The sequence below is a fragment of the Ovis canadensis genome, chromosome 19 (assembly GCF_042477335.2).
Source record: "Ovis canadensis isolate MfBH-ARS-UI-01 breed Bighorn chromosome 19, ARS-UI_OviCan_v2, whole genome shotgun sequence".
Taxonomy (NCBI): Eukaryota; Metazoa; Chordata; class Mammalia; order Artiodactyla; family Bovidae; genus Ovis; species Ovis canadensis.
The window spans coordinates 29,599,122-29,625,254 of record NC_091263.1 but is presented as its reverse complement, the minus strand read 5'-3'; the positions used below and the strand labels follow the sequence as shown (position 1 = coordinate 29,625,254).

Sequence of the window (26,133 nt, the reverse complement as noted above, 5' to 3'; positions counted from 1 at the left end):
TCCCCCAGCCCCGGAAAGAAAAGAAGGGCAAAAGCCCGCTTAGAGAGTTTCCACCCACAAAGTCCCGGGGACCACCTGCTGACTAGTTGTCCGGGGACTCTTCCACCCACTCTGCTGTGACAGCAGACACAGGATGAAGCTTTCAATGGGTCCCAGCCCCCCAAGAGGGCGAATCCACTCTGCTGGCCTGAGCAAAGTGAGGAGGAGCCCTGGGAAGGCCGAGGTGTGGCAGGACTGAGCAGGGAAGGTGGCTACCCAGCCAGCTCCCTGCCAGGCCAGGGAGCCTGCCCACTCGGCCTGCCCACTCCCCAGCAGGGCATCTCGTGCTGTGCTCTGGATACCAGGGCCATCCTGGACTTCAAGGGCCCACTGCCTGTTAGCTTTCCCAGGACTCCCCACATCCTCCTGAGGCTCATCAAACAGCTTCCATCTGTCCGACAGTGGACTTCTCGGGAGCCATGGTTCAAGGCCGCGGGGTCTACGACAGGGCCGCTCAGCTCAGTCCCTGAACCTCTGCCCAGCCCCTTCGATGCTCACCCATCGATGCCCTCGAGAAGCCGGAAGTTCAGCTTGTGCTCCGGGTGCTGAAGGTGGCCAGCGTTATCAATGTAGACCAGACGAGTGGGGTCACTGCTCCGGACCTCGGGGAAGAAGATGGACAGGGACAGAAGATGGACGCGGTGCCCCAGGGTGCAGCGGCTCAGGGGCCCCTAAGCTATCAGTCACACAATGCACCCTGCTCCTCGCTTAGTTGGTTCCCCCACCACACAGAGCAGTGAGCTCTTTCCACCCAGTGCTGTGCTCAGGGCGGCCGGGCACCATGTCTGGTGAACCCGCCCAGCAGCCCTGGGGAGAACGGCCACTAATACCAGCCCCATTTTACAGAGGCAAAAAAGTTAGGTAATTTGCACAAGGTCACACAGCTAGTAAATAGCTGGTTGGCTCAAACCTGGACCCATAACCCCAAGTGGCAACACCACTGGTGAAACCACAAAGTGGAGGCGTTGATTTCTCTTCTGGCGACTGAAGGGGTGAGGAGCCCGAGGCCGGGCGGCCTGATGCTCAGTCCCAGGCACCATCTAATGACTATGCTCCATGGCCAAGGGGGGACGGCAAGGACACCAGCCTCACTGGGGGAGACAGAGCAGCCCTTCCCCAGGGTGGAACTTTGCCCCTCCTGCAGGAGCAGCGGCTCTTCTGCCCCACCAGCCCCTCGCTGATGGTCTCAGCACAAGGCTTCCCACCCTGGGTTCTAGTTTTCACTGGAAGCAGTGTTTCCCAACAGCCCCAGCCTGTGAGCCGATAGGGTCCACGACAGATCCCTGTCACTGCCACCAACCAGACATGCAGCCTTGGAGGGCCCCTGCCCCGCTCCAGGTCATAATTTCCACGTTTACTGGCACAACGACGATGCCCTACTAGATACACACATACCACACTCAGCTGCCAGGACCCGAGGGCGTCCCTGGAGTCTTTAGGAGACAGAGGGGTTGGTGACACTGGCTCCAGCCCATCCCCTCCTCAACCACATACTCCAAGCTTCATTTTTGTCCCTTCTATATATTAAGGCTTCCTGGAAACATTCAAAGGGTTTTCCTGCCGAAAAGAACAGGATTGTGACACCCAGAGTCACATGACCCTTGACCCTCGCCACCAGCGTCTGCTGATGGACAGACAGGAAGACCCGAGTCTGGGGTGACCCAGGGACATACCAGGATGTGGACCAGCCGCAGCTCCCCGGGGTTCCGGCATTTCTCTCGGAGTCTCTCTTCCACACAGGGGTCCGAGGGCTCGGGCTCGAAGCCGCAGCAGTAGCGATCCAGGCGGTCATGCACCTGTGGGGGCACCGTCCTCTGAGGGGGGCAGTCTACCATGTCCAGCACTCGGGCTTCTTGAGCCCTGGGGCCACCCTCAGGGATCTCTGCCCTGGTGAGCTCAGCTGCTGGCCCCCAGCTGTGATGGGCTTCTGCTTGCTCCTCTGGCCAGCTCACCCTGCACCGGAATGGCTTACTCACACTGCATGGATTTCCACCCAACATGCGGCAGGTGGGATATTAGTTCCGTGACCAAGGATCGAACTCAGGCCCCCTGAAGTGGAAGTCCTGCTGCTGTTTAACCTATACTACTGGCCCTGAGCTCCGGCCTGGGGCCTCCCAGTGCAGACTATCTGTCCACCTGGGGAGACTCACACGTGACCACTTTTTCTTGAAGCAGCAAATGCTACCGTAGGGATTTCTCCTTTTTCGGGGATAGAAAGATTTTAATGACCGTCCAGACAGCTCCTGACTCTCAAATAGCACTTCCACCCTGCAGGAGGCCTGGATCAGAGCCAGGAAGGAGAGCATTCCTTTTCCTGACTCATCTTACACTGGATGGCTAAAGTGGGAACAAAGACACAGTCTTTCCCTCAGAGATGATCATGAGAGATGGTCTCTGTCCCTGGTTCTTGGCACAGAGCTCCTAAAACCCCTGCAATTGGCTCTGTGATATGAGTACGTTTTGATATTCATAATAAACCCTCCGACCACATCAGAGTTTAATAAGATGACTCATGGGGCCCTGAGATAACTTCAGGCTGATTGTTAGATGGACAAAGAATAGAGAGTAGGTGCTTTCCACCTGACCCTCCAACCTCAGGGAAGAGGAGGGGAGCTGGAAACTGGGTTATAGAAACTTTTGAACTATATTCTAGGGAGAACACACCCACCCACCAGGAGGGTGATGCACCCCAACTCCACATACGGGGTCATGGACTTGGGGCCTTTTCAGACTTCACCGCACATACCTCTTCTACTGGCTGTTCACTGACATCCTTTATAATAAACCAGACCACTGAAGTGTGTTTTCCTGAGTCCTGTGAGCCACTGTAGCAAATTATTGAACCCAGGGTTGGGACAGTCATGAGAATCCCAGATTTTTAGCCAGTCGGCCAGAAGTACGGGGGGCTCAGGACTCGTGACTGGCATCTGAATCAGAAGTCCTGTGGAGCTGAGCCCTTAGCTTGTGGAATCTGACATTGACTCCAGGGGGATAGAGTCACCCAGTTGGGGTTGGAGAGTTGGTGGGCTCAGAAGAAGGCATCACCCAGAGGACCAGCAACATCATTGCCTCTCTGTCTCATCCAATTCTCACTGCAGGCTTGCAAGGGAGATATTATTGCCCCAATAACACATGGGGACATGGAGCTCAGACCTCCCCAAGGTCATACACGAGGAAGTAGTCCAGCTGGGGTTTGAACCCAGGTCTGCCTGGCTGGAGCCCAGCACTCTCTGATGTCCTCCACTGCCTCCCTGAAGGTCAGGGAGAGGGAGCCACTTGGAGGCCAAACTCTCTCCACACACGGCAGAGGGACCAGGGGCAGGGAACACACAGATGACAGCCCCCAGGTGCAGCACGCATCAAAGCCAGGCCAGCGACCTCACAGTCCACTCAGCTCAGCTCTGCTCAGCGCCGGCCAATGAAAGGTCTCACTCCATTTCCATATCCCTTTGGAGGTAACTCTTGTGTGTTCTGAAGAAATACAAAATTGATTTCCTTCTACACAAGCCAGAAAATAACTATAGCTCTGTTCACCAATCAACCTCATGAAACCAGACATCCAGAAATGAGACAGTGTTGAACAGTCCCAACTACTGTCCCCAAACATTATTTTCCCCATTTCATAACAATTCGGTGCGGAGAAGTCCCACCCTGGGCCTAGACCACTGCCGCAGACAGGCTGAGGGCCTTTCTGTAAGGCCGCATCATGGAGTGTTTCCAGGGGCAGCGGACCAAGGACATCACTGACACCACAGAAAAGGCATGTTTAGCCTGGAGGACCGGCCTGGCTTGGCCATCATACAAACAGCCAGAGCCCTGTCCATGCAGTGAGCCGGTTAAGCCCCCGAGGTGGACAGTCACTGCTTTAGCTTCCTGGACTTTGAATAACAACAGCCACAAGTAACAGAAAATTCTGATTGGAAGAGACTTTAACCACAGGGGAAATTAAGATCTGCAGCAGGAAGCCTCAAGAGCCTTGCAATAGGACAGGCTTGGGGGGCACCTTAAAGCAGCTCCCATTGTCATGATAAGGACTCAGGTTTCTTTCTGTTGTTCACTTTACCCCACAATGTTAAGGACATCCCTCTGTTGTCTCGGAAGACCTGCAGGTGGCCCCTGTGGGTATGTTTTTCCTTGTGAATGTGGTAAGTCGCTTCAGTTGTGCCCAACTCTTTGCAGCCCCAGGGACTGTAGCCCGCCAGGCTCCTCTGTCCATGGGATTCTCTAGGCGAGAATACTGGAGTGGGTTGCCATGCCCCCTCCAGGGGATCTTCCTGGCCCAGGGATTGAACCCGTGTCTCTTATGCCTCCTGCACTGGCAGGCAGGTTCTTTACCACTAGAGCCACCTGGGAAGTCCCCATGTTTTTCCCTGTTCATGTCCAAAGAGAAGGAGACAGAGAGAGAAATAGAGACAGGAAGGAGGGGAGGGGGGAAAGAGAAGCCCTCCCCCAACAATCATGGAATAGCAGTCCTTCCTTTCAGTCCGATTGGAGCAAATCTGGACCCAGGCTCATCCCTTGTCCAGAGGCCACCACGGGAAGACGGTGATGTACTGACCTCTGAGCCCAGGAATGGGGAGAAAGCGAATCACACCAGGGCCCTGTGCAGAAGAGACAAGAGCACTCCACTGGGTCCACCAGAGCCCCCGAGTCCTCGCTGGCTCCTACAGAAGTGTTGACAGGACGGGGCTGAGGACAGAACCCTGTGGCACGCCCCCAGAGACCTCCCAACCTTCTGACAGTTTTTACATCCACTCGAAGATAGTAACACGCCCCTATATTTCTCCATATTGTCCTCGAACTTGGCAAGGGGTGGAGTCCTCCACACACTCCTATGTAGGCCTGTCCTCAGCAGGAGCCCTCCAAGGCCGCCTGCGCAGAGGTTTAGGGCAGAGATCAGCAAGCTTTTCCCACAAAGGGCCAGACAGTAAATATTTTAGGCTTTGCAGCCCATACGGTCTCTGTCACAACTACCCGACTCTGCCTGCGTTGTGCATATTGTACGTATTCCAGATAATATGCAAACAAATGGCCGTGGCCATGTTCCCAAAAAAAAAAAAAAAAAAACAACTGTATTAACATACACTGAAATCTGAAGTTCATAGAATTTTTAGATGTAATGAAATATTCTTTTGATCTTTTCAACCATTTGAAAATGCTAAAACCATTCTTAGCACATGGACTGTACAAAAAAAAAAAGTGGGGGGGAATTTGGCCTGCAATCTGGGCTGTGTCTGTGACCCTGGTTTGGAGCCCAAAGGATCTGGGGGTGAATCGTGGCTCCTCTATGTCCTAACTCTATGACCCGAGGAAGTTATTTAACCTGATATTCCCTCAGGGCCTCACTGGGGACCACACAAGGTGAGGAGGGTGGTTGTCATGCAGAGACCTGGAAGAGACAGGCCTACCTAAAGGCCTGCAGGAATCTCAGGGATTCCTCTCTCTGACAGCCCTGGCCATAGCCCTGTGAAGCAGTCTAAAATAAAGCCGTGTCATGACGGTCTAGCCACTCTCCTCTACGTGTGTGCAAGGCCTGGTTTCTGGAGCCCAGACAGACTTGTGAGACGGATACCACCTGCCGAGTCATCTCTGGTTGGTAGAGTAAATGCCAGGATGGTTCTAGCAGGACTGAAATCCAGCGACTGCTCCAACCGCATGTCACATCTGATGGCACAACCAGACAAACGCCCTTCCTCAGGCCAAACGCTCCCTGTTAGCAGGCCATTCTATGCGGATTTTAACTGGATGCAGTGCTTATTTCCAGAAGAAGCTACAAGGACTGTCGGGCCATATGACAGGGGCAGCGCTGGTGCCCCCAGATGTACACCCATTTGAATGTTGAACGGGGGGGAGGGGGGGGGGCTGGCCGGCCCAGGTGCCAGAGTGCATAATCCGCCACGCTGTCTGGGAACTTTTTTCCACTGAAGAGCAACTCAGTTGAAACAGCTGAAACAGCAGCAGGCAAACAGGGCCAGGCTTAGGCTTCATTCCCACATCCTAAGGCATCAGGATTTCTTCTTCCCCCTTTTTAACAAAACGAGCAGTTACCAAGGAAAAAATGGTAATCTTTTGCAATTTGGGCCTTCTAGCAGTGTGTGTGCTCAAGAGGTTTTTGTTTAATTTAACAGTTGTGAAGCCCTTATTCTGTGCTGGATCGGGCTCTGAGTGCTTTACCTATCACAGTTCACGTAACCCTCCCAGCAGCCAGGAGGCAGGTACAGTCATTATCTCCATTTCAAAGACGAGGTAACTGAGTGACAGAGGCCAGAAAACATGCCCAGGGTCCCACAGAGTGAAAACAGCGATGCCTAGACTCAGACCCGGGCAGTCTGGTTCTGACCACTGAGTTGGACTGGGTGGCAGGCACATACATCGTGACACTAGAGGTCACAAGTGCCTCGATACCAAGAAGATGTGGTTCAACCGGATCCCCAGCTCCTAGCACTTTCTCAGTACAACGAGACTTGGCTGAGGTTTTCGGAGTGCAAGAATGAATGAATGAAGCGCATGGCTGGCTGCCGCCCAGAAGGATGGTGGGGGAGGCCTTCACATGAGGACTGACCACTGAAAGCCTGCCCCTCACATGAGCCTGACAGGGGGAGGCCTGCCTCTGGGGCCCCCAAACAGGACATCTAGTGGGACAAGACACTGCAGTCTGCCAAGAGGGACACCAGGCTGAGCTGTGAGGTGAGGACACCCAGCACAGGGCACGAGGGGTGACCCAAGTCCTCTCACCCATCCACCAGGCTCCTGGGCCAAGACTTCAGCCAGTGCCAGATCCGAGTCTGGTGGATTCCAGAAGAACTGCCTGCTGCCCCTGGTAGCCCGGGCCCCTGTGCAGGACCCTCCCCCACCTGGGGACAGTCACGGGCCCAGGGTCTTCTGGATTTAAAGGGTGGCTCTTGGCTGGGTCGGCTTGCTGCCAGACAGCCCCGAGGTGGCAGCATCTCTGTCCAAGGAGGGCAGCAGGCTGGCCCCGCACTGAACAGCTGTCTGTTAGAGAATTCGGAGGCTTTGGGGAGGTGAGGGTGTGAGGAGGAGTGGGTCACTTCACACTGACTCTTACCATCCTCTGATGACTCTCTCTGCAGTGCTCCCCTTGTGTCCTGACAGAGGGTAACCTCCCCGGAGGCCCTAGGCAGGGGAACCTCTGGATGCCTCATCTGCCCCAAGCCAGAGGCCAGAGGTCACAGCACCAGCTCTGGATGTGGGTGAATATACCAGCTGGTGGGCTTTGAGGAGATGGTCTGAGAATTATTATTTAAAAAGACAGGCGTGCGTGCTAAGTTGCTTCAGTCATGTCGGACTCTTTGTGACCCCTGTTGACTGTAGCCCACCAGGCTCCTCTGTCCATGGGATGCTCCAGGTGAGCATACTCGCGTGGGTAGCCATTCCCTCCTCCAGGGAATCTCCCCGACTGAGGGATCGAACCCACGTCTCTTACGTCTACTTGCACTGACAGGTGGGTTCTTCACCACTAGTGCCACCTGGGAAGCCCCGCTAAAAGGACTAAATCACTCTAAACTTTACACATCGACACAAAATCCAGCACCTGTGAAATGACGTGTCCACCACAGCAAAGTACAGCTCCAACCAAGAAAGCTCCAATGAGTCACCAGGGGAATCCCTTTCCCAGAAATCAGTCCCCACATCAATACATTAGACGGAGGATGTGTGTAATCTGTGTCCTCCTCCACTGATACTTTTGAGTATCTGATGTCATTTTTACATCCATTCCTGACAAGAAAAACTCTTAATAAGGCAAGAATAGCAAATAGCTCTTCAGCCAAAAGTCAGCATGATATTTTATGGTGAAACACTAGAAACTGTCCTGAATCTGTGGAGACAAGTCATGTCCAGCATCCCATTACTATTTACCATTGCTCTGGAGGCACCATGGTTGTAGTGAGGTTAAAAAAAATGAAAGAGGAGGCAATGAGAACACAAAGTGCATTCGTTACAGAACAAATGACCATATACTTGGAAAACCCAGGGCAACTGTGAGAAGCATTATTAAGTGAATGAGTAACCAGTAACCAAAATACGATGCGAAAACAATATCCTTCACACAGACCAGGAGCTATGGGCCAGAACGTGTTGAGACAGGCTGGGACCTGGGACCCTTTTCCAGAGAGCTTGAGCTTGCACCTGGACAAATGCCTCCCCAAAGAACAGAACCCAAAGAAACTATAAGGGGCTCAGGGACTTCCCAGGTGACCCAGGGGCTAAGACTCCATTCTCCCAATGCAGAGGGCCCAGTTTCAACCCTTTGTCAGGGAACTAGATTCCATATGCAGCAACTAAGATCCGGCTCAGCCAAATAAATGATTTTTTTTTTTTAAAGGAACTACAAAGGATTAAAACTAACTGCTCACAGGCCCAATGGGGCAAATTATGAACAACAAGATACAAAAAGGTCACAAACCAACTGCCACTTCTGGGGAGCTGGGAGCAAAAGCAGGGTTACTGCTGTGATCCCTGCTCACAGCACCATGGAGGGGATGGGCAGGGGAGGCATCTTCACCCTCACTCCCTTTAAGGGACCGGCTCGCCCCTGCCTTGGGAAGAGAGCCAGGCAACAATTTCTTGTTTTCACTCCTGTGTGCTACAGCTCGAGCCCCAGTAAAGCCATGCCTGAACTTCTCAGCCGACTTCTTATCAATTTCTGTTGATCAAGGAGTCCAGAAACCTCAGTTAGTAACAATATAATAGAAGGAAAAGAGGCCCTTTTCAATGGTCACAGGATGAAATATCAGTATCATCCCAACCTGAAAGTGAAGATCCAGCTCAGGAAAACATAAAGATGCTTCTGAGGAACAGAAATAAAATGAAAGACACAACCTGTTCTTGGCCTAGAATGACCCTGTATCTTAGGATGTAAATTCTCTCTATATTAGTCCACACAGATTTCATCTGATTCCAGTGAAGTCCCAAGAGGCCTTGGGAAGGCAAAGGAAGTAACAAGCTGACTGAGAAGAGTATTCAGGAGTATTGGGAAAGATCTTTAAAAAGAGCAAGGAGACCAAGAACTCCCAGTTATTAACATAAAATATAAAGTGTGATAATTAAAACAGTGTGATTCTGGCACATAAATAGACAGACCCTTTACTGGAACAGAAGAGTCCACAAATAGACTTGCGTACATATGGAAATTGGCTATATGGAAAAGGCAGCATTTCAAATTGGGGGAAAGAAGGATTATTCAACAAATGGTGCTGGGACATTTGGGTTGCCATCTGAAAAAAAAAAATCATTATTTTGCACCTGATCTCTTACTCCAAAATAACTTCCAGATGGATCAAAAATATATAAAAACACATGGGAGGATTTTTTAAAAATAACCCTGAAATGAGGATGGTCCTTATAAACATAATACACTAACCTAGAAGTCATGAAAAATTGCTTGATAAGTTTAACAGCATAAAGCAATTTTTAAAAATTTCTGCACAGCAGAAAGACTAGAAACAAAGTTTGATGACAGTTGAGCCTGAGAGAAACACCAGAACGCAATGAAAACAAAAGACTGACTTTCTTAATCTATAAAAAAGCTCTTTTTCCATAATAAAAAGACCAACAATCCAACAGAAAATGGGGCAAAGAATATGAACAGTTAAAAAAAAAAGACTTTTAAGAAATCTAAGCAGAGGCTAAGGCAGGAGGAGAAGGGGACTGCAGAGGACGAAATGGTTGGATGGCATCACCAGCTCAACGGACATGAGTTTAAGCAAGTTCCAGGAGATGGTGAAGGACAGGGAAGCCTGGCGGGCTGCAGTCCATGGGGTCGCAAAGAGTGGGACATGACTGAGCAGCTGAACAACAAAGCAGAGGCAGGACAAGGGCGAGGCAGGGAAGTGCTGTCGGCTGTCAGGATGTGTAGAGCAGGCTCACCCGAGATGCGCGCTCCTGAAGGATTCTGCACTGGAGGCCCCTCCCTTGCCACAGGAACTCGTCTTCTATGGCTGCATAACAAATGACCGCCAGCTCAGTGGCTTAACATAACACACTTATTAACTCACAGTTCCTGTGGGTCAGGAGTCCATCCCTTTTTGCCGGGTACTCTACCTGGGGTCTCAGGCTGAACTCAAGGTGCTCCATCTCTTTCGTAACTCAGGCTCCTCTCCTGTGCTCAGTCGGGCTGCTGGCAGAAACCATTCCTCGTGGTTGTAAGGAGAACTCAGGGTCCTTCCAGAGGCCTCCCTGACCCACAGCAGCTCACAGCCTGGCTGTTTACTCCTCGAGGCCAGCAAGAAAATCCTCTGATGCTTCATCTTTGAAAGACTCTCCTGGCTGGATCAGGCCAATGGGAGAGTCTTCCTTCTGATTAACTCCAGATTAACTGATGAGTACCTCAATAATATTGTAATAACTCTGCATGGTGACAGACTGAAACTAGACTTGTCTTGGTGATCATTTCATAACATATAGAAATACCGACTTATTAGGTTGTGTACCTGGAACTAGCAGAGTGCTCTAGGTCGATCGTGCTTGCTTGCTTGCGTGCTCAGTTGCGTCTGACTCTTTTTGACCCCATGGACTGGAGCCAGCCAGGCTGCTCTGTCCACGGGATTTTCCAGGCAAGAATACTGGAGTGGGTTGCCATTTCCTACCCCAGGGGATATTTCAATCAAAAAACAAATAAATAAAAATACCCAAAGATAACTGATTGGTAACTTAATTACTGAAATAAGATTCCATCATATTTACAGGTCTCATTCATTCTCAAGGGCAGGAGTTCACACTAAGGGGATGGGTATCTTGGGGACCATCTCTGAATTTTGCAGATCACACTCGTCCTAATTGAGGCCCTGCTCTTAAGTATATGTAAAGATGCTTGATGTCGCCCTTAAATACCCCTGTCCGGGGGGGCTGCTTCACCCTCCGTGGCTGGCCGCACCGTCTGTGCAGGAGGAAGGAGCTCTGCACCCGTCTCTTGGGTCTGCTGTGGGCCTTGAAGGAGCTCATGCGTGGGCACCCCATAAAGGTGCTACGATTATATTTCAGGTCTCGGGCTGGAAGCTTGAGAGGCAGACAGTGGTCATGGATCTGGGCTCCTCTCTAACAACACCCGATGTTCAGGAATGCCAAGCCAGAGAAGAATGACGTGAACCATAGATTTGCACTCAAAACAGGGAACAAACACAGGGTCACAAATGACTGAACCCGGCCCCCTGGGAAGGAAATGGGCCAGCCTCATCCAGAAGAGACCCAGAAGAAATGCCTTTTCCAGAGTCAGCTGAGTCAGCAAAGAGGGCAAAAGCATGCCCTCTGTGGTCAAACTGTGGCGGATCTGATCCCAGCTCCAGCGCTTAAGGCCGCAGGTTACTGTGGGCAAGTTCCTTAGCCCTTCTAAACCTCAGTTTCCTCATCTGTGGAATGGAGCTAAAACATACTGTCCACTCCCAGGGCGGTCACGCATCAACACGTGTGAAGTGCTGGCACAGTGCCTGCTGCAGAGGGTGACAGGCGACGCCATACGCCATCACCTGTTCTGGAAGCACGAGTTAATCACGTGCCCGCTCAAGGGCTGGACAAACGACTGTCACATAGTTTTCCACCTCTATATCTCTGGGACCTGAAAAGAAAAGGAGAAGCCTGTGGGATTCTTTTCAGTCTAGAGGAAGGAGTGGTATTTGAGCAAGCAGAACACAGCAGCACCTAAACAGCAACTCATACAGAGGCCCTGGATTCCTCCATTCATTTGTTCATCCTTCCACCCACGCGTCCAAAAGGTGCTTCTCCAGGATCCAACCGAGAGCTTGGCCCTGTGCTAGGCGCTGCGGATGTGACCAAAACAGAGAGACAGAAGTGAACAAATAAAATAGAACTTACTGTGTTGGGGAGTCAGAAAGAATATAGACAGGAGAGCACGAAATAGAAAGAGGCTAACAACAGAATGCGGAGGTTGGGAGAGTGGAGGCCCGGGGAGGAGGATGAGAGGCCTGTCTGAGGCCCTGCGCCTGAAGAAACTAACCAAGGCCACATGCCAAGAGGCGGCGCTGAAGGTATCAGACAAGGACGGATCTGTGGCGCCCTGAAGCTCCTGATATCGAGGGCACTGAGATGCTTTGCCTTATTGTAATGGAGAAGGGACACAGTCTGACTTACTGTGCTCTCTGCCTGAACAGTCGCATGTGAACTTCTGAGGTCTCCCTCTAACTTCCAGCTGCTATAGGCTCTGCCCGGGGGGCTTTCTCTAAATGCCACGGAATTAACACCTCCAGGAGCAGCCCTCAACCAAAGACCAAGGGGAGATTTGGCTATCAGTACCTCGTGTTCCTCACCTCTTGGTGGGCTAACTCTGAACTTGCACTTTATACCATTGCTCAGAAATTTCCTGTGGATCAAGCCCCAGTCACCCATAGCAGTGACCTGTTTGATGCCATGCCCTCTGCTGGCCGCCTTCTAGCCGTCTCACTTTCATCTTCCCTACGAGGGTTTCCTGGGGTCCTCTCCCAGAGGAACTACTGCACTGGACCCCGGTCTCAGAGTCTGCACGGGGGAACAGAAACCAAGACATCACTCCAGCTTCTGTAAGGAGACCTGGTCGGAGGGGACGAAAGTGGAGTCGTTAGGGAGACGTTAGGGAAGAAGAGTCCAGGTAAGAAAAGATGGTGGCCCGCACCAGGATGGCGGCACCTGAGGCTTTCTGGGGTCTGGATTTTCCAGGACATGAAGGCCCTGCATCAGCGGAAGCAGCAGGATGACTTCCATGAGCAAACACCACCCTTTCACTGTCTTGAGTTCTCTGCAGCTGCTCACCCCGTGCAGCCAAGCATATGCCCTCCAAGATGAAGCAGGGTATGAGAAAAAAGAAGCCTCTCTAGAAGGAAAAGACACAAATGTGCCCATTTCTGTCCCCCACCGCCCCCCCCCCACACACACATCCTTCCCACCCTCTGGCCTCTGGCCTCTTGAGTCCAGGCACGACTGCCCTCAGGTTGTTCCTGGCTTCTGCTCAGTAGGGACCTGGGTTCCTGGGCTGGGAAACCCACAGCCCCTCCTCACTCCAGCCTGCCCGTGGTTTCTAGGAAGGCAGCACCCGCCAGCCAGGGGTGTTTGACTTGCCTGGTGTTCGGCAAACCCAGGAAGAGGTGGCATGAGGCCAGCTGAGTGGCGTCTGACCACACGCCCACCTGTGTGTGCTCTGGCGGCTGAACCGCCCACCGCCATGGCTGGGCTTGGCAGCTGAGGAAGGGCTTCACACCGCAACCTCCAAAGACAGACAGAGGGGCTCTGTGTGGGCAGAAAGTGGCTGCGTGCACACCAGCTAGATGGGGGATCACAAGGAGGGGCCTCAGGGCTCAAAGTCCCAGCTGTCCCGACAAGCACCCCCTTTTCCTGCCCTCACCCATGGCTGGCTGAAGAGGACTATGTGAGAAGGAGGGTGAGCTCTGGAGCCAGACCATCCAGGCTGTGTCTCAGCTCCACCGGCCATGAACTTAGCCAAGTCACTTAACCACTTGAGACCTCAACTGTCCAACTTCAAAACAGGGAGAAGCCTAGAATCTCTCTAGCAAGGCTACCATGAAGACTGGAGGAGTTAATTCCTGTAACGTGTTGGGGGCAGTGCTTGTGTATTACTGAGCTTGGGCCATCATCAGGCGCTGTATTAAGTATATTACGTCAATGATCCTGCATGCAGAAACCACACAGGGTCAGTGGTGTCATCTGATGAAGGCCAGGCTCCCCCAGAGACAGACCTCAGTGAAGAACTCAGAGTGAAAGCAGTTGATCTGTGAGCTAATTCAAAAACACAAGCAAGGATCGGGGAAGGGAGACAGGGAGGGCCGGCAATGAGCTCTGTGGGTAACCGTGGCTCAATCCTGGTAGGTGACTCTGAGAGACACGTGGAACATGCCCCACAGAGCCACCCCAGCCAGGGAACCAGGGCTTTTACAGACCACCTCCCATCAGTCATAGGATGGCTGTTCCTGGAGGGAGCGTGGCCAGCTCTTCCAGTTTGCCCAAGACTGTAGTCTGTGGTCTGGGAAATGCCTCCCTCCCAGGCTCGAGGACAGGTCACGCTGTCTGGAGGGCACTAATCCCTAGCCCTCAGCCTGTCACACACAGGCAGAGCAGGCTCAGGGCCCAGAGCAAGCCTGCATCAGGAGCTGGTGATTAAGAGCTACCACGCGCTCAAGGGCAGAAGGCAGGGACACCCAGTCCCATTTAGAGAGAAGTGAAGTTCAAAGACGCTGGCTAGTCTGCTCAGGGTCACACAGTGGGATGTGGCCAGTGGGCAGGGGGTTCAAACCCAGATCTGTCTGGTGCCAAAGCCCATGCCAACCACCAGGCCCCATGCTCCTCCCTCCACAAAGCAGCCACGAGACACAGACTCGAGGAGCTGGAAGTATTGCGGGAGGCCAGCTGGTCCAGTGACAGGAGACAAATACCCACAGGCAGACAGATAACATCCAAGGGTTTAGGGTTGGGTGTCAGACAACAGGGATTTCCAGCTGGCTCAGTGGTAAAGAATCTGCCTGCAATGCAGGAGACACGGCATAGAACCCTGGGTTCTAGAACACGGGTTCAATCCCTGGGTCTGGAAGATGCCCTGGAGGAGGAAATGACAACCCACTCCAGTATACTTGCCTGGGAAATCCCATGGACGGAGTCTGGCAGGCTACAACAGTCTGTGGGGTCAAAAAGAATCAGACACGACTTAGTGACTGAGAATGCTCACAATCACATCAGACAATAGAAGGTGTGGTCTTTGGCAGAAAGGGGAGCATGGCAACATTTAAAGGGGCAGCAGCTACTCAGCTCAGACTCATTTCTGCTGCGTGGGAACAGAGGCCCCATGTTATTAAACCATCCAGTGTTTCAAAGGAAGTGGGATTTTCATGAGAAATCTCAAAGTATTAAATGTGGTCTGAGAATCTTCTAAAATACATTTCCAACCAAACTTGTCTGAATAATACAGGGAGCATCAGTCCCTGGCTACCAGTTATGATGTTGAACTTGACCCATGGCTCATCCAGTCACCCCAACAGGTAAATTTAGGGCTAATATTGATCTCTTTCCTCAACAGAGGTCCCTACAGGAATGGGGCTGCCTTTGTGTGCATACATATCCACCCACTGTGTGCTTGAATTGTTTTTTTTCTTTCTTTCCTTCTGACCGCATTCCCTCACTTGTGTCTCCACAGCTGACATCCAGCTCATATGTCCTGGAGCAGCCACATCAGTTGTTAACAGGCCACTCAGTAAATATCTGATGTCTACAGTCCCCCTGGTAAGCCCTGCGCCCTAACTGCCCAACCCCTTCCCTAGGATACCCCAAAACTCCAGGGTTAATTTCTGGCACAGCAGGGACCTCAGCTGGCCCTGTGGTTTCCTTCTCTCTCCAGGGTCCAAGCGAGACCAGCATCATCCCTTTATTTCTCCCCTCTCTCATTCTCTCTCTTCTCCACCTCAACTCTCTTTTTTGAATTATGCAACCAACTTGAATCCTTCTTGATTCAAGGATAAATTTTTAACTACCAGCTCTCCGGGAATAAGGAGGAGTCCTGATTTGAAGAATTCTCTGATTCCCAAGGTATAAATACTCCTGCCTGCATGCGTGCTAAGTCGCTTCAGTCGTGTCTGACTCTGTGCGACCCTATGGACTGCAGCCCGCCAGGCTCCTCTATCCACGGGACTCTCCGGGAGAGAATAGTGGAACGGGTTGCCGGCCTTCCTCCAGGGGTCTTCCCAGCTCAGGGACTGGCGTGTCTCTTGTGACTCCTGCATGGGCAAGCAGGCTCTTTACCAGTAGCACCACCTGGGAAGCCCCATAAATACTCCTACCCTTGCCTGTTTCAAGCTGCCAGCAGGCACGAATGTGGAGTCAGCAAGAGACATGACATGCAGTAGCTCAGCACTAAACAGTATTTACTGCTGCTGCTGCTGCTAAGTCACTTTAGTCGTGTCCGACTCTTTGCGACCCCATAGATGGCAGCCCATCAGGCTCTGCCGTCCCTGGGATTCTACAGGCAAGAAAACTGGAGCAGGTTGCCATTTCCTTCTCCAATGCATAAAAGTGAAAAGTGAAAGTGAAGTCGCTCAGTCGTGTCCGACACTTAGCAACCCCACGGACTGCAGCCTACCAGGCTCCTCTGTCCATGGGATTCTCCAGGCAAGAGTACTGGAGTGGGTGCCATTGCCTTCTCCGACAGTATTTACTAGGTAGATGCAGAAAACCTCAAGAGCTCAGATAATAGTAAAATGCAAAATAATTGTGAAGTAATGAGATCAGAGTATTGATTACCTTTGTTTCTAATATAACTTATTATATTGTTAGTTTACATAATTTCAATAATGCCTGTGTTTCACAACCGGGTCATACAATTCCTGAAATTCAAGAATGAGCCTATATGAGCTGGTTTTCAGCACACCAATGGATGAATGAACACAAGGCAGGAAAATAACAAAAAAAGGGTGCTGGGTGATCAAAAGACAAGGACTAAAATAAAAAGTTAAGCGTTAAAAAAAAATGGTAAAAAAGCAAACAAACAAACGAAAGTAAAAGACAAGGGTTAGGGGGAGAGTCACCATCCACCCTCACGCAGGCCATTCCAACGTCTCAGTTCACCTAGAGTCCTCGTTTCCGCGGCGCCCCGCCCCACCCCTCCAGGCCCCGCCTACCTGCAGCAGGAAGTCAAAGAGGGCCAGGCGTGCCCACTCAGCGTGGTGGATGCCCAGGCATGGGGCATGGCTGGGTCGGCCACAGCCACGTGCCAGCAGGGCCTGGTACTGCAGCCAGCCCAAAGCCAGAGAGTTCTGGTCGTCCTCGGGGTCACCCAGGTGCTGCACGTCGGGCGCCCACCAGATGACGGGCCGGGCGCTGCCATCGGTGTAGCGGTAGGGCAGCAGCGGGCTGTGGAAACGCCTGGCCACAGCAGGCAGGCTCCGGCGCAGCCCCAGCACGCGGTCTACGTGGAAGGACAGGACCTCGGACAGGTCCCCGGGCCTCTTGATCAAGCCACAGAGCCCCTGGGAGCAGAGCTGACTGAGCCCAGGAGCTGCAACCTGAAGGGCCCCCTCGCTGGAGAAACCGACTAGCAGCACCTGCCCGTGGCCAGGCACCCGGGCTTTGCCCACCACCTCCCCCTGGGCCAGAAGCTGGAGGGTCTGCACATCCAGCTCTGTGAGCCACGGGGGGACCTGCTTGCTGGTCCTGAAGCCACTCGACAGCCCAGGGGTCTCAGTGTCACACCAGACAGACCCTTGCAGCTCCCTAACAGAGCCAGGCCACCAATGAGCCCCTTTGGTGGGGGCAGGACCCCCCACTTGCTGGCCACCAGTCCAGGCTCTGTTCCCCACTCCTGGCAGACCCCCGCCTTCTGGAGGAGGCTGGAGGATCAGTCCAGCAGTAGCTCTCCGAGGCTGTAAGGCTGACATGTCATGCCCTGCGAGGGGGCCACCTGGGGTACTTGTCTCACTGAGTGCCTCCGGGAGGGGACCATGGTGCCAGGGTGGGTCCAGGTCTTTGGCTCCTAGACCCCTGATCGCCTCCCCCTGCAGGAGCACAAGACGCCGGGTACTGAGTCTCAGGTCTTCTGGAGATGCCAAAGTAATGTCATTCCCAATCCTCCCTGGATGGCTGCTCTCCTTCCCTGGGGACCATCTTCTGCTGTCCACGTGCCCTCTGTGGCCTTGCTCCTCAGCACACACCAGGATGGAGCTCCTGGGCAAGGCCCAGCTTCTCCTCAACCTTCTTGCCCTCTGCCTCCAGCTGGAGCTCAGAGCCTGCCGACTCTGGGGGGCAGGGGCATCAGCAACCCCCTGGGGCTCCATGGGGCCAGGATCGGGGCCAGCGGCTGGGCGCTGTGTGGGCAAGCGGGTGACAGTCACCACAGACAAAGTCATTAAGAGGCAGAATGCCATCGCCAACCGCCTCTTGCCACGCAGCTTTCTCCAGAGCCAAGATGCCTGGGGGATGGGGGTAGAAAAAAAAAGCTTAGGACCTTGAAAACATCAGCCCTGACCCACAAAATAACGGGACAGTGAATGAATGAACGTCTTGGGTGAACAAGGAGGGAAAAGAGTGAAGCCTGGGCTGGGGGGTGGGGGGCGTGACACCCAGCTGTCCTCAAGACAGGAGCAGGCAGCCGTGCTCCTGCTTCAGCGCTCAGCCTGCTCTCTCTCAGGACAGCCCTGCAGGGGAGACCAGGCTTCTCCTCTCTGAGTAAACTGCTGTTATGACTCAGATTTCCGAACATGCTAAGAGCCTTTCGCCGTATGTTCCCCACACTGAGTGCTGGCCCCTTCTTCTCGCCTCCACATTAAGCCCCTCTGTGGACCTGCAGTGTCTCCCACAAACATGCCCTTCCCTTTCTGGGGCACACAGCCACCAGGCCGCAGATGGGCTTGCCTGGCCTCCCTGGCAGCCAAGTGTGACCCTGGGACTAAGTCCTTGCCCAGGGCCTGAAGCAGTCACTTTTATTCGCCCCATCTGTTCAAAGGGAGGTTGGCTGCCTCGGCTCGCCTCTCTGGGCCCACGTGTGGCCAAGTCAGCTCGGACGGTTGGCAAAGGACATATCCTGGGGCAGTAGTTTTTCAACACGTGGTCTCACGACCAGCAGCGTCAGTACCACCTGGAAACTTGTTTTCCAGGTGATTCTGATTCGTGGGCACCAAGGGGCCACGAGAAGGAAGGAGCTTGGGAGCTTGCGTGAGCCCATGGGCACCGAACTGGCAAGGGTTGTTCAAGTCACTGTGCTTTGGGGGCCCTGCAACTGTGAGCCTGCAGCACCACCTCCATCCACACACACTCCAGCAGTCCAGGCACCCTGACCCTGGACCAGAGCTGATGGGGCCACCCAGGCCCCTGACCTACACGAGGCCAAATAGCCCCTCAGCCCCTACCCTGCCCCCGGGAACCAGAGCTTCTGACAGGTCAGCAAGGTTGGCTTTGTTCTGCTCATGAACTTGAGGTCAGGGGCACATGGCAGACCAGCTACCGATGACCGCAGTGACCATGTCTACTGAGAGTGAGTCTGCAGGGAGAGAGAACAAACCGCCCCAAACCAGACACCAGATGGGAGGGAGCCCCTGCCCAGCCACCGGAAGTTTCTGGTTCCGGTTCCGAGCCTGGCCCAGCTCTGCGTTCTTCTCTCACCGGGTGGATTTAGCCCAGTTCCATTACTTGAGATGCCGTACGTGTTTAGTCCTTGTTCTGCTGTGGTATTTCATGGTGTGTTTTCTGTATTGAAAATTTTTGAAGTCTTTCACAATGCTTTCAGTTACCTTTACTTTTTTCATGGTGCGCATTTCTTATTACATTTAGGAAATTTTTATTTGAATTCTAATAATTGGACCCTTCATGACTATACGCCCTTAAATGCCCAGTTCTTTAAACACCAGCTCTTAAATCCTAGAAAGAACAATCATAAAATTAGCATATTTCCTCTTCCCACCCCCTACCGTTCGATCGCTGTTCAGTTTTAATCACTGTGCTGTGGGCTCAGTCCCTCAGGCATGCCTGATTCTTGGCGAGCCCGAGGACTGTGGCCTGCCAGGCTCCTCTGTGCATGGGATTCTTCAGGCAAGAATACTGGAGTGCGTTGCCATGCCCTCCAGCAGGGGATCTTCCCAACTCAGGGACTGAACCCAGGTCTCCAGTATTGCAGGCAGATTTTTTACTGTCTGAGCCACCAGGAAAACCCCTTAATCATTAGTATTATCTTTTTAAATGTTTGCCTTTGTACAATTAAAAATACTTACATTTCTACTCTATTTTGTCAGCTTTAAATGACAGTCTTTGGCCCCCAGTCATTACTCATGAATAGCATGCTTATTCTTTCTCCCACCTTTTCCTTCATTCACCTTCCAAAGTTTTATATTTGGGTTATTTCTGTATTGTTAGGATATAAAACATGTCCCTTCTACTCTATTACTCCAATATTCATATTTGTTTGGTCTTCGTTCTTCAGTTAGGTATATTCTTTGCATACTCCTGTCCCCTTTGCCCTAGGTTTTCATTATTTCTTGGTTGATTGAAGTTAAAACTCCATAATTTTCTCAAGAAGTACTCATGGGAACAATAGTCTCTGGGTTCTTGCATGTTCAAAACTATTTTTCTATTGCATTCGTACCTGAAAGAAAGTTTGGCAAGATATAAAATACTGCTCACAATTACCTTCTTGGAATAGCTTGTAGGTCCTGCTCTACAGTTTTCTAACATCAGATGATGCTGTGGAGAAATCTAAGATTAGACTGGCTCCCTGCCTAGGAGCCCTAAGAATTTTTTCTTGTTCTTCCTTTTTCCCCCCATTGTTTCCCCACCTTTACCGAGGTATAACTGATCAAATAAAAACAACAACTGTGTATATTTAAATTATTGAACATGACGATTTGATACATGCATATACTGTGAAATGTTCACCATAGTTGTTAGTTAACAAATCCATTCCTTCACACAGACCTGTTCCTGTGTGTAGTAAGAACACTTAAGATCTACTGGTTTTGCAAATTTCAAGTAAACGATAACGTATTACTAAGTACAGTCACCATGTTGTACATTAGAACTTATTTTACAGCTGAAAGTCTTTTTTTTTTTTAAGATTCTACATACAAGTGATACTACACAGGATTTGTCTTTCTCTGTCTGGATTCTCTCACTTAGCTTAATGTCCTCCGGGTTTATCCATGTTTGTTGCAAATGGCAGGGTCTCCTTCTTTCTTTAGTGGCTGAGTAATATTGCGTCGCATGCATGCGCGCGTTTTCTGGATTCATTCACCCACTGAGAGATGCGTAGGTCATTTCCACGTCTTGGCGACTGTGAATCACGCTGCAGTGAACGTGGCGGTGCTGGTGTCTCCTCCGGGTATGATTTCTCTCCCTTCAGATATATCCTCAGCAGGGCTCCTCCAATTCTGGAGATCCCCCTATTTGGGGCTCCAGGGGCCTCCTCTCTATGGAAGGTGCTTCTGTGCCCTGTGTTATGTTCCCCTGGACCCCCGGCTGATGCCAGCTGCCCTCACAGTGGACAGTCCCCCTGCACACTGCCAGCTTCCCACCTCAAGCCCCAGAGTCATTCCCTGCTTTCTTGCCCACTATCAGGGAGGCACAGAGAAAATTAACGCCTTTGGGGACAACCCTCAACCAACAGGGAACAAAAGTCAGTGGGTAGGGCTTCCCTGGTGGCTCAGTGATAAAGAATCCGCCTGCCACTGCAGGAGACTGGTTCGATCCCTGGTCCGGGAAGATCCCACATGCCGTGGAGCAGCTAAGCCCACGTACCGCAACTATTAAGCCTTGGGCTCTAGAGCCGGGGAACCACAATTACTGAAGCCCGGGCACCCTAGAGCCCGTGCTCCTCAACAAGAGAAGCCACCTCAACGAGAAGTCCACGCACCGCAGCTAGAGAAAGCTCACGCAGCAGCAAAGAGCCAGCATGGCCAAAAATAAATAGATGTTTTTAATGCTATAAAAACAAATTAGGGGGTAAACACCTAATTTGTCCCACCTGTTCAGAGGGACAATTCTGAGTGGCATTCTGTACGTTGCCACAGGATACGCCCGAGGGATTGAGCTTCTATTCTATAAAACAGATGGTCCTTGTCTCCCTCTAAGATGCCTTTCTTTAGCGGATGATCCTTTTGAAATGAGAGTCTAATTTGTTGTCCTTATTTATTACATATGTTTTAATATGGCTTTTATTACTACTTAAAGAACACACGTATGTGTAATACACTTCCCAGGGGGCCCACTGGTAAAGAATCCACCTGCCAATGCTGGAGCTGCAGGAGAGGTGGGTTAGATCCCTGGGTTGGGAAGATTCCCTGGAGGAGGAAACGGCAGCCCAACTCCAGTATTCTGGCCTGGAAAATTCCAGGGACAGCAGAGCCTGGGGGGTCGCAAAAGATTTGGACACGACTGAAGTGACTGAACACACACGTGTAACACATGCACAGGGAAGCACTGTGAAAAACTCAAATAATGCAGCTGGTCCTCCATAATCATGGGCTCCACGTCCCCAGATTCAACCAAGTGCAGGTACCATTACTGATGTTAACTTTTCAGTTGAATATGAGTTATTCTCTCCTTTAATCCTTAAAACAACGTAGGGAAACGGGAATGACTCAATTCCTATTTTACAAAGGAGAAAACTGGAAAGTCCAGAGTGCTCACTTGCCCAGAATCACAGGCTGGCCAGAACAACAGCATTTTTAATTAAAAGTAGGAGTAGCCATGGACAAAACCCATGTTTGGGTTTCTTTTTCTCCCCTCTGGAAAGAAAAAAATAGGTTTTCAAGTTGGATTCATAGTCTAGATTCTCAAAGTTCTGGATGCCACTAGGGAAACATAAATCATCTTTTAAAAATGTTTCAAGAAGACAGGCTGTTTTGATCCTTCTCTCAGCCTCACTTGGCCTTGGACAACCTGGGGAAAGCTGGCAATTGTGCAGTTGTGTGGAGAGAAAGGTTCAAAATGACCATGAGCAGATGTCCCTGCAGGGCCACCCAAGTAAAGCTTTGGGGAAAAAAATACTTGCTTTGATTGAACTGTAAAAACATCCTCTAAGGAGAAATATTCAGCTGAATAATACAGAGCACATCAGAGAAAGGAGTAAAGGGAATGATGCCTCATGTCCTAGAAAGTTAGCTGGTGGAACCTAACCTAACTGCCCCCACTGCTGCACACGTGCCAGTGGAACCTGCCCCCCGCCATCTAACACATGATGGGAGACGCGCTCGCGATGCTGGCGGCAGGAGGGAAAGAAGATGGTTCTACTGTTGTTCTGCGTCTCCTTCCTGCTCAAATCCCACCTTCCCACCCTTTCACCAAGACTCCCCCTTGATTCCTCAGAGAAGATGCCCTCTTCCCCAGCAGCCCCACCCATTCACAGCTGCAGAGGAAGAGGGGTGGATAAAGAGGGGAGCCAGAAAAGCTTTGGGGAAGACACATTCGAGTTCTAGATCAGCTTGTGGCCCTTCTGGACTGTGTTACGATGGGTAAGATACACAACCGCTCTGCCCTATTTCCTCCGTTATAAAATGGGGGAGAATGAGATAATCCCGCCTTACAAAGATAGACATGAGGAAAATGAATGAGGACCACTACATGGTTTGGTGCATTTACATGATGGAATCAGGGTTTCTGTCCCCGCTTTCTGAACTCCCTCTGTTTTTCAGGGATCTGAAAAATACCCAGCACCACTCCATGGAGTGCACCACCAAACTGCATGGAGCCACCACCAAACTCCCATCATCGCCTCCCTGCAGCGGTGAGACGGCTGGCTCTTCAGCATGAAGTGAAAGACGGCATCATAGATGGAATCGCTTGTTCCCTGTCCTTCCTCCTCATCCTGCCGCGGCTTCTCTGAAGGTGGGACACACCTCCCCACTGTCTTTGACCTTGGTCGTGTGACTTGCTTCTGCCAGTGGAATGCAAGTGGACAAAACACAGGCCGCGTCCTGCTGGTGGCGTTACCTGTGCTTGTGTGGCGCTAGCCACCTGGCAGACTCATGCGCCACCGCGACAGGAGCGTGTCCCAGGCGAAGCACCAAGTAGGCCTGAACCCAGGGCCCAGCCTGGCCCCAGCCCAGCCACACCCACTGGGCCTGGTGAACCCCCAGCCCTGGAACCGAGATAAGGCTGCATACCGTGGGAGCCATCGCGACTGTGGGCTGTTTGCAATGCAGCGTGATCACAGCGAACCCTAACTCGTTCAGATCCCTGGGTGACTTCTTTGGGGCTCAGTGTGTGCCCTTGGTCAGAAAGCAGTAAAGTGGTTTAGTAATCAAGCACGGCGCCCTCCCCTTGACTAGTAAGGGCGTAGTGGTGTCACTACAGAGGAAAGGCTAGCTCTGACGATGACGGTGCAGCCTGGTCACAGACACGTCCCATGACCAGTTTCCCCCCATGACATGGCCTGGAGGACCCCTTCCGTCAAATGAAAACTGGAGAGCCTTTTGAGAAGAACTTTTGGGAAAAATTCCAACATACGCTGGTAGCCTTTGCACAGACACAGTTTAAGAAACCAGAAATATTTGGGGAAAAGGACTCAATTACAGTTTGTACTGAAACCACCAGTGGGAGACTCTTTCTCATTTCTAAAGGGCCACAGGGAAAGAAATGCCCTTCTACTTTGGGAAAACTCATCAGGACTTGGCCTCACTTTGGGGCCCTACTTATCCTGTCCCCAGACCACCTCCCAGAATGTCCTGCTGTGAACCCTGACACCCCAGGGCTGTCACAGGAACCGGCTGGCAGGGATGGAGGCAGAGCCATCTTTTCTCAACTTCCAGAGGTCAAAAACTGATGACAACCTGGTCCTGTGCTGAACTGCCGTGGTGGATGGCATAACATGCAGGGCAGGGCCAGTGGGGAGGGTATAGAGACCGCATGGTCCTCTCCCCCTCACAGCAGACAGAATCACAAAGCACTTGTACAGTGCTTCTCGGCGGAGGTGTCCTGGGTGGGAGAAGGGGTGGAGAGAAGCCACGTGATGTACGTGTATGCGGGGAGGGGACGGATAAAAATCAAAGTTGGCTCTGGTTTAGTCTCCACCAAAGGCGTGTCAGCCCCCTCAGTCGTGTCCCCCAACCTCTCCCCTCTACGACACAACCCCCTTGGCTGATCGCTGGTTCACCACGACTCAGACTCTGGCTGAGACTGGCAGATGTTTTGCAATGTGGAATTTCTGTTTCATTTTTTTAAAGATCAGCCAAATGATTTTCATAACAAAACCATGGCCGGGGCGAGAGGGAATACATAAGCATATTTTCAGAGGGCTGGATTAAAACCACATGTTGATGCTGTGAGTAACACCGCGGGCTGGACCTGCTCAAATTCTGCTTCCCTTGGCTGAACTCAGAATCTAACCCCAGGAAGGGAGAGCTGGGCAGGCACAAGACTCTGGGGGCAAAGGCGGCAGGCAGGGCTCACTGGACCCTCCAGCCACACAGAGCCCCTCTCCCAGGGGATCTCTGGGCCGTGGAGGCTGGAAGCATTTGTTCCACTGTGGGCAGAACCCCAGGCTGCCTAGCTCCTAAGCCACCACCCCGCCAGGCCCCTTGCTCAGCTCCTTTGCAAGCTGTGATTTTCCCTCCACATCAGCATCTTCAAGATAAGAAAGGACTTCTGCCCCTGTAATTTCTGGCCCGGCCAGTCTCCAGGAGGGGGGAAACCCAAAGGAATGATAACTAACATTTATTCAGTGTTCACTATGAGTCCCAACTATTTGGAGAACTTTACTTCTACTAACTCATTTAATGTTTATGCCAGACTTATGAGGTAGATATGAGAATTATTATCCCATTTTACAGTGAAGAAAACAAGGCACAGAGAATTGAGGGGACCCAGTGCTCACAGACCGGAGAAAGCAATGGCACCCCACTCCAGTACTCTTGCCTGGAAAATCCCAAGGACAGAGGAACCTGGTAGGCTGCAGTCCATGGGGTCGCTGAGAGTTGGGCACGACTGAAGCAACTTAGCATCAGCAGCAGCAGCAATGCTCACAGACAGAAGCACCATGAGGTGAACCCAGGCTGACTGGCTCCAGAGCCAGTGACCTAGTAGCCGGGTCACCCTGGAGGGGGGCTGCCAGCCACAGCCCCTGCCCCAGCCCTGATTCCAGGACCACACAGGGCCCCAACGGGCAGGCCCTGCTCTCAAAGGCTTAGCTCTTTGGGACTGGTCAGCTCAAGTGTAAAACGAGGCATGAGTGAGGTCAATGCTAGGTGGCAGCCTTTTTGCACTGGTTAAATTGAGGGAAAATAAAGTGCTTTCAGGCTATATTTATTTTTCTTTCAAAATGAAAATAACTTTGTTGTGTCTCATGTCCTACTTTAATAAATAGAAGAATATCAGTTAGAAAATGCCACCATTTGACCCACTCCAATCTGGGCATATTTGAGAGGTAACATCAGAAGCGGGTTTCTAATAATCTGTTATCCTCAAATTAGGTCTAGGGCTTGATCTCAGAACCATGCAGGTGGTTCTCTTGCCCCTTCCGAAAGAAGATGGTGCCAGAGTGCCTTTCAGCTCAAGCATTCTGAAGACTGTAGCCAGGAAATTGGACATATCTGACTTGAGAAGTGAATATAGCAGACCTTATTAACAACAGCCACTCACCAAGCATAGACCATGTACCAGGCACACTCA

The 26,133-nt window shown here is 51.7% G+C and overlaps 1 protein-coding gene across 8 annotated transcripts in view; it reads right to left on the bottom strand.

Moving 5' to 3' along the window:
• The window catches only part of GASK1A (golgi associated kinase 1A), an 84,901-nt gene that overhangs the window by 673 nt on the left and 58,095 nt on the right, over window positions 1-26,133 (bottom strand). For 6 of the 8 annotated variants that reach the window (XM_069560772.1, XM_069560771.1, XM_069560768.1 and 3 more), the window contains 3 exons: window positions 16,665-17,951; window positions 1,713-1,835; window positions 538-641 (listed from right to left, as the gene is read on the bottom strand). In XM_069560772.1, coding sequence (XP_069416873.1) covers window positions 538-641; window positions 1,713-1,835; window positions 16,665-17,906 — 1,469 coding nt within the window. In that variant the 5' untranslated portion in view covers window positions 17,907-17,951. Of the gene's footprint in view, window positions 1-537; window positions 642-1,434; window positions 1,597-1,712; window positions 1,836-16,664; window positions 17,952-26,133 lie in introns of all 8 variants that reach the window. The other 2 variants (XR_011250688.1, XR_011250689.1) reach the window with 1 other exon arrangement.